Below are 14,355 nucleotides of genomic sequence, written 5' to 3' on the forward strand. Positions count from 1 at the left end.
TTAGTCATGATTCAGATTGGCTGCAGCAAAGATACTTTGTGAACTTCCAAAAAGGAAAAATTCTTATTGTTTTTTGAAAGTTTAATTTTTATTTTGATGTTAGATAATAATCTTGCTGCTGTCAGGTAGGTCCTTGTGGCTTTGGGACTGTGTCACAAGGCTACATTCTATGCTTCCTTTCATAATACATCCCAACAGCAACCAGCCTCAAAGATGCAGATACCTGTAGTGTTAGTCTGAAATAAAAACAGACTCCCAAATCAAGGAACACACTTCTGTAAGGATACGATAAACCGGCGAGGTTCCATGTGCCATATGCATTTAGCACATGTTAAAGAACCCACAGCAGCAAAAGGGTTGTCCCTGCCTCTGGTGAAATTCTATAAAAATCTGCTTTGGAAGGAAAACAAATACACTAAAAAGGAAAAAAGCAGGGTTGGCAGCTCATTGTAGAACATGCTCTCCCTGTGGAGAGCAGGCCGAATTTCACACACAGAAATCTTAAGAAAGAGTAATAAGATACAGTATACAATGACACCAACCCCTTCTCTGTGGTGGCCATTATTATGTTCCATCATACTTTAAATATAATCTTAAATGGTTGGAAATACTGCCTGCTTGGTCACTGAAATCGCATTCTTGAAGCATTAAGCCTGTTTGCTACAATGCCAGTCTATAAGACATGCAAAGCAAATTTATATATGCAATCCCTGAACTGAAAGTCACCCAGAAACTTAAAAGCTTGTAACCACATGCGTTAACAGCCACTGAATTGGTTCTAAAGGGATGTATGTTTATATTGAACATCCATCCATTAGAGCAGTATCCCAAGCAACTGTCTAGAAAGTCAAATATACTGGAAATCACAATGAATATATATGAGCAAACCAAAACATTCTGACGTTTGAGAGTATTACAGAGCATTTTGAAGATGCAGTTTTCAAAGTCTATAACTGGTTGAGAATATTGTTACAAAGAAAAGGAACCATGAAGAAAAAATACTGCAAAGCAGACCATCTGGCTGAAAGACGCATGCATTGCTTTGACCTTAATTTACAAAGCATTTATATTCTAGCTGGAGTAAATTACTATGCTGAGTTTAATGAAAATTGGATGAACCCCCCCCCGAGTTGTATCATTTTTCAGTATTTGTGATATGCCACATTACCTTGAACTTACTGTTCCTGTTCTCTACAGGTTTTTTGTTCTCACCATGATCAATCATCATACCAAATCAATGAACATTTTGAACAGGACAATCTCTAAGTCTTGCATAGAAAGTTTTACTGTCGATACCATTCTTAATGATTTGTGGTTGCAGTGCTCACACACACGTGTGCACATACACACACCACTAAACTACACACAAAAGACAACTGCTGCTGCTGTTGGGCTTTGCCTAGAGTTATGTCCCCTGTCTGTAGCTTGCGGTCCTCGAAATGTTTTGAAAATAGACAAAATAGAACTAAGAAAGAATAAATTCAGCCCTTGATATCAAAGCGATGCTGTACAAATGTCAAATGTAAAGAACTGGAGCCAACATATTCCTCTAATTCCAGTTATACCATTTAAAAGCTGCTATCGCATTCACCTTTGACAGCACAAATTTTGACTTTTGTGTCATGTGTTTTTGTCAATGTGTGTGTGGGCGTGTGTGCTTTATAATAATAGAGTTGGTACAAATATATGTATGTCACACGACGTGTCAGTCTCTCTCTCTCTCTCTCTCTCTCAGTGTGTGTTTGGTGCATGTGTGTACGAAATCAGACGTCAGTATAACTGCATGAAAACTAGATGTAATGCAGTGATTACCTGGCTTTGATACTGATTTGAAGGTAAGCTTATTCGTATAGAAGAAAAGGAGCTTCCCAATTGTTTGAAAAGAAACCAGTTAAGCGTTTGGATTGTTGAATTCAGCTACCAAGAAATAAAAGAATGGAGGAAAGAAAATACTGGTGCACTGGCAATCATTTTAACAACCTGTCATTTTGAGAACTGACAACAGCCATTTTAAAAAATGCGCACACACGCGCACACACACAGAGCAACACTTAAAAAGACATCACACACACACTGAAACTGACACGCAGTTTGCACACGCAGATAGAATATACATACATGGGCACGCGCACACATGCGCGTGTGCGCGCACGTATACAATCACACACACTGTTACATACACAATTTACCCTCATGTGCACACGCTCACAGCACTCGTAAACGCATTTCTCTTCCACACCGACATTTACAGTAAGAATGTGGCAGTATCTGTGTGTGTGCGAACATGTGTATGTAAATATGTATGCTATGCGATCTGGTGTGTGTGTGTTTGCGTGAGTGTGTGCGTGTTTGTTTGGGGTGGGCCTGGGTATTGATGAAGGCTATCGACGTTTGTCGGTTCAGGGTTCGGCCTCGGTCAGTGCAAAGAGACTGCAAATTGTTGCATTTGCCGCGCAATCAGTGTTTCTCTGTGCCGCCGTTATGAAATGTGGTGTGAGCGCGCACGTGTGCAGTGTGTGGGTGAGAGAGAGAGAGCACTGCAAACATGAATCATTATGCGCACTAGTGGCTACTACTACAAATACTACTGCTGCTGCTACTACTACTGCCACAACTTCTAAACAAATGAGTAAATAAGAATTAGTGATTCCCCTCCCCTTCACCATTCACATCAAATACCACACCAACATTGCACGTCTTTTGGCCAAGAAAGGGCACACCGTGTGGCTCACCATTCCGACCTACATTCTGGAAGAACGCTACCTGGACACATGTGGTTTCAGCATCATTCCTTATGACACAACATCTAATCTGGAGAAAGTTACACAGGACGTGTTGAGTCGAAGCTACTTGGAACAAAACAAAGACCAGCTCTTAGAATTTTTCAAATCTGTGAAAAAAAAAAAAAAAAAAAAAAATGACGTCCTGCTGAAAAAACTAAACACTCATAACCACTATCGAGAAGAAATATCAGACTGATTGATAATCTTCCCATGTTCTATGCCATGAGTATCATTCTTTATCGACTGGGGATTCTGTTTGCCTTTTCTGAGCTCCGTCTATCATGCACCACAAATGAGAGGGCCATTCTCACCAGCTGATGTCCCTGTCGCCCTATTCCCGTTCAGCAGCAGTATGACCTTTCTCCAAAGGCTTCACAACACTCTGTATCACATGCTTTTTGCTGTGTACAATCCTTGTTTTCCGTCGATGCTGTGGCAAAGTATGCACCAGAAATGGTGTCTTTACCTATGAACATACTGGCAAATCAAGCTGAGGTATTTCTAGTGGAACAAGACCACTGACGTACTGGATTACCTTTACCTATGAACATACTCATTACTGGCAAATCAAGCAGAGGTATTTCTAGTGGAACAAGACCACGTATTGGATTACCCCAGACCTACACTGCCCAATGTCAATCTGACTGGTGGCACAGCAACAGGACCAGCCAAACCCCTGCCACCTGAGTTCCAATCCTTCATGGACAGTGCCAAGGAGGGTGTAGTGATTGTATCCTTTGGCAGCTACGTGCTCGACCTTCCACAGCACATCAGTGACAAGAACCTGCAGGTTCTGCTCCAGCTACCAATGAAGTCAGTCTCCAGGTCTAATCTGACATCTTCAGATCCGAAGAAGATCCTGACAGTACCATGGATACCTCAAAATGACCTGCTGGGTCATCCGCACACCAAAGTGTTTGTCAGTCACTGTGGAAACAGCGGTCAGTACGAGGCCCTTTACCACACTGTTCCTATCGTGGCCACACCTCTCTTCGATGACCAGCGCTACAACGCAGAACGTATCCGAGTAAAAGGTTTTGCTGAGGTACTGGGCCTTTACACATGCACAGCTGAGTAGATGAGGTCTACCATTCTGACAGTTGCCAACGAACAAAAATACAAACAGGCTGTCGTTAAACTTTCTCGTCTGTTTAGTAGAGTTGTACGGAGTTCCCATGGAGACGGCAGCGTATTGGCTGGATCACGTGATGGAATATGGTGGTGACTACATGCGTTCTACCGGCCAACAAATGCCGCTCTATCAGTATGTGCTGCTGGATGTCTTCCTCTTCATTCTGTGTGCTGTGGCACTGACTACCGGTTCCATTTGTGTTGTCTTCAAAATCGTGCGCACGTTTAGGTAGGCCTATATCTTTCTTTGAAAGAAGAAGGAAAACAACAACAACAAAAACAAAACAAAACAAACAAAAAAACCCGCCCAAAAAACAAACAAAACAACCCCCCCAAAAAAAACAACAACAACAACAAACACAACAAACAACCCAACAACACACAAACAAACACACAAAAAAACCGATTGATTATCTATTTTTAAAACTGAACCATATCTCAGGTTTTAATTGTTCCCATTCCCTTTCTCCCTTAGTGAAGCTTCACTGCGAAACATTTTCATCAACTAAATAAACTTAGGGCGAGTGTTTCAAGTGATGAAAAGAGAGATTGTAGGACAAAACTTATGGTTATGGAATCATCACCAGGCTGTACAAAGGAAAGAACGAAGACGTTTATCTACATTTGTTTCGTAGCATGTTTTATTGGTTGCTTTATTTTTATGCGTTTCATTTCTATCTTTGGGTTACAATCACAATATATAAATGGATTGTCGTATGTTTGGATTGCCGAATAAATCACTAAGTTTAATAGAAATAAGGACATTAATATGTCATCATGGCCTGGCTTCGCTGACGAAGATCTAGGAAGGGCGTTGTCCACGTCTGATGCAGGCACGCTCATGGCTGACAAGGCCAATGCGGGAAAGGCAGAGTCGGCCGCAGCGGTTGCAAGGGAAAGTCTGGTCTGGGTTCGCGGCTGCAGCGTCGTGGTTCTTCCTCCTTCTGCGTTTGTCCTCAAGGCTGGCCCTGCGGTTGTTTTCGGAGGAGACAGCTTGGTGGATGGTGCGTCGCCAGGTCTCTCGATCAGCGGCTACTGCGGACCACTGGCGATGGTCAATGTGACAGGCGCCGAGAGCTTTCTTCAAGGAGTCTTTGTATCTCTTCTTGGGTGCTCCTCTGTCACGGTGGCCAGTGGACAGTTCGCCATACAGCGCGATCTTGGGCAGGCGGTGGTCCTCCATCCTGGACACGTGCCCTGCCCAACGTAGCTGGGTCTTTAGCAGCACTGCCTCGATGCTGATAGTCTTTGCCTGCTCCAGGACCTCGACATTTGTGATGTAGTCACTCCAGTGGATGCTGAGGATGGTGCGAAGGCAGCGCTGGTGGAAGCGATCAAGCAGTCGTATGTGGTGCCGGTAGGTGACCCAGGTTTCGGAGCCATACAACAGGGTGGGCAGTACAACAGCTCTGTACACGCTGATCTTTGTGTCTTTCTTCAGGTGTTTGTTGTTCCACACTCTCTTGTACAGCCTGCCGAATGCGCTGTTTGCCTTTGCAAGTCTGTTGTCGATCTCCTTGTCGATCTTGGCGTCAGACGAGATGGTGCAGCCTAGGTAGCTGAACTGGTGGACCGACTTCAGCTCTGTCTCACCGATGTTGATGTGAGGAGCGTGGAATTCTTCCTGTGGGGCAGGCTGGTGGAGAACTTCCGTCTTTTTCAGACTGACTTCTAGGCCGAAGAGCTGCGCAGCCTCTGCGAAGCAGGATGTTATACGCTGCAGGGCCGCTTCTGTATGGGCGACGAGGGCAGCATCGTCGGCAAACAGAAGCTCTCTGATGAGTTGCTCCAGTGTCTTGGTGTGGGCCTGTAGCCGCCTCAGGTTGAATAGGCTGCCATCAGTGCGGTATCTGATGAAGATACCGTCGTCGTCGCCAAGATCTTCAGTGGCCTGTTGGAGCATCATGCTGAAGAAGATCGTGAAGAGGGTCGGCGCGAGGACACAACCTTGTTTCACTCCATTTCCAATTGGGAAGGGCTCCGAAAGGTCGTTGCTGTGTCTGACCTGTCCACGCTGTTCCTCATGTAGTTGGATGACCATGCTGAGGAATTTTGGGGGGCATCCTAGACGTTTCATGATCTCCCACAGACCTTTTCTGCTCACGGTGTCGAAAGCTTTCGTGAGATCGACGAATGTCGCATACAGTCCTTTGTTCTGTTCCCGACATTTTTCTTGTAGCTGTCTGAGAACGAAGACCATGTCAGTGGTGCCTCTGTTGGCTCTAAAGCCACACTGACTCTCTGGGAGATGTTCTTCGGCGATAGTAGGCACCAGCCGATTTAGGAGGACTCTGGCGAGGATCTTGCCTGCGATGGAGAGCAGAGTTATCCCCCTGTAGTTGGAGCAGTCCGACTTTTCTCCCTTGTTTTTATACAGGGTGATGATGACTGCGTCACGGAGGTCCTGTGGTAGTTTGCCTTGCTCCCAGCAGCAGACAAAGAGGTTGTGGAGTTTGGAGTGTAGTGCTGGGCCTCCATTCTTCCACGCCTCCGGCGGAATTCCGTCAACACCTGCTGCCTTGCCACATTTCAGCTGTTCAATGGCCTTGACAGTCTCTTCTAGGGTTGGTAGCTCGTCCAGTTGTAATTTCACTGGCTGTTGTGGGATGCGGAGAATTGCCGAGTCTTGAACCGTGCGGTTGGCGCTGAAGAGGGCCTGGAAATGTTCCGACCACCTGTTCAGGATCGACGTCTTGTCTGTGAAGAGCGCCTGGCCGTCTGCGCTGCGCAAAGGACTCTGGACCTGGTATGAGGGACCGAACACCGCCTTCAAGGCTTCGTATAAGCCCCGGTAGTCACCAGTGTCTGCACAAAGCTGAGCCCTCTCTGCCAGGTTGGTCCACCACCCATTTTGAATCTCACGAAGCTTGCGCTGGAGGTTGCTACATATGAGCCGGAAGGTTGCTTTCTTCACCGGACAAGACGGTTGTGCAAGGTGAGCCTGGTGGGCTGATCTCTTCTTCGCCAGCAATTCTTGGATCTCCTGGTTGTTTTCGTCAAACCAGTCCTTGTTCTTTTTCGACGAGAACCCTAGGACTTCTTCAGAGGACTGCAGGATGGCTGATTTCAGCTGTGCCCATAGTGCTTCTGGAGAGGGGTCTGTGGGGCAACTGGGGTCTTCAAGTTTGTCCTGAAGCTTCGCCTGGAATTCAGCTTTCACTTCAGCTGACTGAAAGTTGCCGACCTGGAATTTCTTCCTAGGAGCTCCTCCTTTCTTTGGTTTGGGCTTGAAGTGGAGCCTGAGCTTGCTGCGGACGAGGCGGTGGTCAGTATGACACTCCGCGCTGGGCATCACTCGGGTGTGTAGGACGTCTCGTACGTCTCTCTGGCGCATCAGGATGTAATCAATGAGGTGCCAATGTTTGGACCGAGGATGCATCCACGTTGTCTTCAGGCTGTCCTTCTGCTGGAAAATGGTGTTGGTGATGGTAAACTGCTGCTCTGCACAGAACTCGAGAAGAAGGCGCCCATTGTCGTTGCAATTACCAACGCCATGCTTGCCAAGGACTCCTTTCCAGGCTTCTGAATCTTGGCCAACTCTGGCATTGAAGTCGCCAAGGATGATGACCTTGTCGTCAGCAGGGGTGTTCTGAACGAGGTTGCGCAGATCAGTGTAAAACTTGACCTTTTCTGTGGGGTCCGCTTGGAGGGTTGGAGCGTACACGCTGAACAGAGTGGCATGCTGTTTGTTCCGTAGTGGGAGGCGCATGGACATAATTCGGTCTGAGTGTCCTGTTGGCAGGTTTTCAAGCTTGGAGGCAATGGTGCTCCTGACCATAAAGCCTACGCCATAAAGGCGTCTCTCGGTCTCTGGCTTGCCTGACCAGTAGAGGGTGTACCCAGCGCCGTGTTCCTGGAGGCTGCCTTTCCCTGCAAGGCGGACTTCGCTGACGGCAGCAATGTCAATGTTCAGTCTCTGAAGTTCGTGTGCGACTAGAGCGGAACGCCTTTCTGGGTGGTTGCTGTCTGCAGAGTCACGCATGGTTCGGATGTTCCAGCATGCTACCTTTAGTCCTTTTGCACCTAATTGTGAGGCAGGTGCCGGCCTTTTCTTCTCTATTGTTGTTCGACCGCGTTTGGAGATGCCCGTTGACCGCGGCTAGCCAACTGGGGGGTATGGAGATGAGCATTTGTTTGGACCACCTTTTCTAGGCCCCTCTCCGTGTGGAGCAAGCAGTGCTGTCCCTAGAAAAGGCTGCTTGGTCGTTCAGGGTGCTGCCGAGTGATGCTGTCACCTCCGGGTCAACAATCAGGCGACCAATATCCTGAACCGCCTGCATGCAGGATTGGAACTGCGGCTTCCAGTGACATCTTCCACCTGCCGTTTTCGCCCCTTTCCCATCGCTACAGGGCTTGGAATAGTTGGTGGCGCGGACGTGGACGTGTCCTTCAAGCCTGCGCAATGGAATTTTTAGGTGGAGTGCAGTGTGCGCAGTACTGGCCCCACCCTTTACACCCGTGGTTCATCTGCCATAGCCTAGCAAGCTGGGACGGTGACAGTGAGGTCCTCAGGTCGTAGGTTTTATATCAGACTGTCCTTGTCCTAGCCTCTGGCTCAAAAACCTTCCTCGGAGGCACGGGGGCGCGGCTACTGAAAGTCGGGACATGGCCATGGACCCAGGGTCAATGCATGTCGAGACTGTCCTGCATTCCTTAGCACTTCATGGGTTTTACTTCAGACTTTTCCTTGTCTTAGATGGACTGCCTTCCCGGGCTGTCGAGCTCCATCTGCCCGCATGTGACAGGTAGCACAGGGTTACATGGTACCTGTGGCAGGTAGAGACCTGACCTGACCTAAACATTAATATGTACACATAGTGTGATTGGATAGTTAACACAGAAGTACAACACAGTCACAACTATTTACATTTCTTATTCATATGATACCATTCATAATTTAGTGTAAAGCATCTGCATGACCAATTTTCGTAATCACGATTTGTACATAAGAGCATTCTACAAGATTTGCAGTGCATAGATTATTTGTTTGAAAAACCGCACAGTATCGTTTGGTACACTTGGTTGGTAACGCCACAGTTCAGTTTTCTAAATCAGTAAGGAACCTCGAAGTTATTCTTGACTCATATCTCAGTATGCACGCTCAGGTGATCAATCAAATACGCACAGTCAACTGTGAACTTCGACGGATTAACTGTGTTCGTTAGTATACCTTTATGTCGAATCAACTTCTGTAGTTTTCTACTCACAGGTTGACCTCATAATCTCCTGCAAATTCAGAAACTTAAAAACAATGCTGCCCGTCGGACTCTCAGAGTGCCACGTACTGATCACATTTCTCCTCACCTCAGTACTCTGCACTGCATGGCTCTCCTCAGAGGCGAGAAATCAGTACAAAATTAATTGCGTGTCTCTGCTTTTCTACTTTCCACTCCACTGCATGGATTTGCCTATCTTTCTGACATCAGCAGGCTTATATACACTCCCTCAAGAACTCTCCCCCCTTCCTCTGACTGTTAGCCTTCCTTCTGAAAATTCCACGTGTCAGTACAAGAAACTATAGTGAACATTCTTCCTTCTTTGCTGCTCCTCACATCTGAACAACCCTCCACATCATATCCGTTTATCTGACTGCCTTTCGCTCTCCACTAAATACTCATCTTTTCAGAACCTATCTGTAAGCACTTCACCAATTAGCTCATTTTGCATGTATGAGGAAGGAAAGAGTGGGGGTGATGGATGAGGATGTGGCGAGAGAGAGAGTGAGAGAGAGGCCACAGTGGTTCAAGTAACTTGTTACTTTTTTATTGGAATAAAGCGCCCTGAGCTCTTAGACAGAAAGGGCACCATACAAATGTACATCATTATCATTATTATGAAGTAAATAGACCGCAGCACAAACACAGTGTGACAACATTCGAGCAGTCACATACTTACGTCATCGACCAATAATTTGCACGTTATTTTGACGACAAAATAATTATGACATCAATTGAATCATGGCTTTGCTGGATTCTTCTTCTTCTTCCTGCAATGTCCATCAGCCGTTAGTCCGGCTATTATTGATATGTTGGGAGGTGCGCAGCGTGGAGAGGGAGAGAGAAGAAAGGAGGGAAAAGAATTTTGGCCCTAACGGCATGCAGATCTGCACTCAGCTTCAGGCCCAAGGCCCTTTGCAACCTAAGTGAAGCTGCAGACCCTCATATCGCCATACCACCGGAAAAAAAAAGAGCTCAGGGCGCTTTATTCCAGACAAAAGATGAATTCTTGCTTGTGCATTTGCATTGATTGAATTACAATCGCGGTCGACTGCTGTCTATTTAGGCTACTCGCATTGTGTTTTTGCTGCAGTTGTTTTTACGCATCAGCTTGCCCAGGTCAGTAATTTTATGAAAGGACTCGTATGTACATATTTTCTATACAGGCTATGTATAATAATTAATATAGGCTATTCAGTATTATAATAACAAATACAATTTTGTTTGATTACGTTTTTATCGTCAGTTCCTCTGAGCGCTTCACACACACACACACACACACACACACACGGGAATAGATTTCTCTCCAAGGTAGCAGCGCAGAACTATAATATTACAAAATGCATTGTGTGTATCGTTTACATCAAGTAGATATTGGTAATATACTTTCTGTGCTATGCCCCATTCGATTAACTATTTCATTTTAATCTGTATGAAGATATTGACAAAGTTAAGATTTTCACAGTCACTAAATATGACTGACATTGACAGAACGAGGCATTCAGGTAACATTTTTATCTTTATGAATAAAGAATAGCTTGGATTCATGTGCAGGTGCATCTCATAACAATAGAAAAAAAAAATGAAGGAAAAAAAGATGATGATGACACTGGGAGACCAGCTGAGAGAGAGAGGTATATTAGTCTAATCAAGATAAAATGGAAGAAACAGCAAGTTTGTTGGCAGCATCGGTGGAAAGGAAGGAGCGAATTTTACATAGTCCACTAACTGACGGAACAGAGTGTGGCATAAGTGTTTGAAGTGTGCATCTATTGACAGTTTCGTTTAAGCTGATGCCAAGGTTTCAAACAGACTGGGAGAGTGGTATGTCACAGCCAGAGATGGGCATAGGGGTAGAAGTGACTGGTTAATCTTTGACTTTGTGCCAGTGGCAATCACCTCGGTTTTATCCGTATTCGTCTTCAACTTGTTTTCACTCATCCACCCTGTCATATCTTCAGTCATAATTGCTATTGAAGAGGGCATCACTGAGACTTGCTGTGGGCTGGTGTTTTGCAAGTGAGATGGACTGTGAAAGGATGTCTCCCAACAACTGTCTCCCAACTTCTACACCGTGCTTTCGGGTTGTTCTTTAACTGCGTGCAGTTTTTTCCCTTGATTTTCGATCACAGGTGATCGATGGAGAAATTTCGGAAATTATCACTGATATATAAAAACACCCGTTTGTTAATTAAAAAAGCAATCATTCACTAAAATAAACCTAAATAGACGCATTTATCGCGAAAAAATGTCTTTAAAAAAAGAAAGAATTATTGTCCTAAATCTACGCGAAAGAAGGTCGCCACATGCTGTCGCTTCAGTCCGACGTCATCTTGAATTTTGACATTTGACCCAGCATGTGCTCGCCAATTTTTCCTGCAATATGACTTCAAACGACTCGTTCCCGGAAAACTAAGCCTTCGATAGCTCCGATAAAGATACCTGGGAGCTACAGGATGCCATGTCTGACAGTGATACAGACGAAGACCCAATCTCCCTTCGTCGATTCCAGACCATAGCAGACGACGCCATGTGTGAGTGTTTCATTTTCATCATTCGAGCAGATGCCTGACCAGCAGCGTAACCCAACGCGCTTTGTCAGGCCTTGAGAAAAAAATAAAATAAAATAAAATAAATAATAGATAACTAACTAAGAATTTTTTTAAAAATGATAATAATAATGAAAATAAAATAAACAAATAGATTAAAAAAAATAATAATAAAAAAAGACAACAATGATGATAAATAAGCAAATAAATGTAAAAAAAAAAAGAAGAAGAAAAAAGTATGTTCAGTTTGTTATTACCAATAGTGTTATGACAGTGAAAAGCCAGAATGGAGGGGCAATGACTCTTAAAGATATATGCATGGATTTGTTTGTGTCATGCATTTTTTTTTCTTAGTTTCTTCCGCGCGGTGTTTTCTGTACATTCTTTATATGCCTCTCTCTGTATTTTTTTTTTAATAGATGAGTAAAAACAAACTGGTTTCTTTTTTACATTCTCTTCATAACCCATGTGTATCCAAAGAACCAAAGCAATCGTTTCCACTGTTAAAACAGGTAAATTGTTCAGGTGGGAGTGGTCAGTCTATTTTTAGCAACAATATCAATAAATGTATTGTTTATAGAAAGAAACTGACTGTAGGTGAAAAAATGGGTCAAACTGACCAGTAGGTAACTGGTCCTTTGGTGAAGGAATTTCCCCACGTTTTGGGCCCTAGGGCCTTCTTCATGGGGCGAAAAGTAAAGAATGGAGAAGATAAGTGGACAACACCTAGACAGAAGTAAAACTAAAGACTGTGAGAAGTAATCAACAAAAAGAAGAAAGAAAAAAGAAAAAAAGAAGAAGAAGAAAAAAAAGAGTAGTTTGTGAATAATACATATTTTTGCATCTATTGGATGCTACATTTGTGTTAACCGTCTAAACTCTTGTGTTTTTTTCTGCAAAACAAAAAGTCTGTTGTGGTGTACATGACTTACGTGATTTGTAGTAATCAATCAGGAAATATAGTTATGTATTATTCAAAGCACTGAACATGTAGTTTTTGACACAGCACTGTGAATGAAAGAAAAATGATTGCTTTCTCAATAAAAGTTAAAATTGTGAACTTGAACCAATATCTTGCAGTTTTTGTTCAGTGAGAATGTGAAAAATATTGAAAATGCTCAAAATTTCTATTTTCAGCAAAAGAGGTCAAAGGTAATCACAATGACTGTGTTCCACAAGCATTTGAATAAAATATCATATTTTGAAAGTTTGTTTTATTCTGATAACATTGAAATGTAACACATGAAGTTTGGTCCATAGATGCACATTTTATAAGCATTCTAAAATTGTTGCATAGTAACTGCTAAAAAAGTGCGAAAAACTGTTGAGAGTAAAGAAGCTCCAATTAAGGCCATGTCCCATTTTAGTATGTAAAATTTAGGGACTCGTTTCAACGGCAATTTTTCTTGAAGTGATACCACCGTAAGTCGATGTCGTGACCAATAATCTTATGAATAATCATGCGTCTTTTTTTTTTTTGACAACACACAGGGAAACTAAAACATGTTTGAAACATGTCAACGGGCGCGGGCAGCTAACTCGCTGCGCATCAAACAGTTGGACTGGAATGTTGTACCAGACAGTGAAAAACAGGGTAACCTTGATATATCCACCACTGACTTCACGCCTCCGTGGATCAAAGTGAAAACCTATCTGGTGTCTCAGCCGCCCTCTACCGTCCTCGTGGAAACAGTTGCCAAAGATTCAGAGAGTGGAAGAGTTCAAAGTCCCAATGGAAAAGGAGTGGAGTGCTTGAAAATCCCAAGGCGTGGACAGAGAAAAATCAAACCTACCACTCGCATTCTCACCTCGCCGCGACGGGACAACTCTGTTTCCAGCAGCCAAACATCTGGTGGAAGAATGACTAACGAGGAGTCATCTGGTGTCCTTCGCAGGCTTGTGTTAAGTACAGGTGGGATGATGTGAGCACACACACACACACACACACACACACACACACACATTTTTCAGATTTGAAAACTTCATCTTGTTGGAGATGAAAAGGGCGAAAGCCATGAGGTGTTGATTACATGCATTACCGTGTGGATGCAGTTTTTGGTGTCTTATTTTTGTTTACTTTCTTTCTTTCTTTATATTCATTTGTGTATTTATTTGTTCATTTTCTCATTGTGTCGTTTTGATCGATCATGATTTATGATAATTGTTCATTGCGACAGGTGACTCTCATCACATGTTTTGTCCTTATAGTACAAAGAAGCCAGTAAAGGCCGCAACTGCATGTGTTAAAAAAGAAAAAAAGGTGAACCACCCACACGTTATAGATAAAATGGTGAGAGTTTAAAAAAAAATTGTTATTGGCTTGCGGCTATGGGCAGAAGCTGGGGAAGTGTTTTGTTCAGTTTGCACAGTATTGACCATCGGGCATTTCATCTAATTAACCATAGGCGCATTCCTTGAAACGCAAAATGGCACGCTTGAGAGTAAAATAGAGATTTCCGTGGTTTGGTTAACTCAAGAGTAAACTGGAAAATTCCATGATTGTATCTTACTTTACGCGTAAACTCTGTGTGTGTGTGGTGTGTGTGTGTGTGTGTGTGTGTGTGTGTGTGTGTTAATCCCCAGCTGGCTTTTTCGAGTTCTTGTTTTCGGATCGTTGGGAGGAAGGTTGCCTCTTGCGGGTGCTACCAGGAAAGCTGCAGAACAACCTCTTTCATG

At 44.0% G+C, this 14,355-nt stretch overlaps 1 protein-coding gene across 1 annotated transcript; it reads left to right on the forward strand.

The window, feature by feature from the left end:
- Positions 1 to 2,374: 2,374 nt before the first annotated feature.
- On the forward strand, positions 2,375 to 3,861 carry LOC143282754 (UDP-glucuronosyltransferase 2A2-like). Its single transcript, XM_076588926.1, has 2 exons — positions 2,375 to 2,415; positions 3,402 to 3,861. The coding sequence occupies exons 1-2, from the start codon at positions 2,375 to 2,377 to the stop codon at positions 3,859 to 3,861; spliced, it is 501 nt and encodes a 166-aa protein (XP_076445041.1).
- The last annotated feature ends 10,494 nt before the right edge of the window (positions 3,862 to 14,355 follow it).

The sequence above is a fragment of the Babylonia areolata genome, chromosome 1 (assembly GCF_041734735.1).
Source record: "Babylonia areolata isolate BAREFJ2019XMU chromosome 1, ASM4173473v1, whole genome shotgun sequence".
Classification (NCBI taxonomy): Eukaryota; Metazoa; Mollusca; class Gastropoda; order Neogastropoda; family Buccinidae; genus Babylonia; species Babylonia areolata.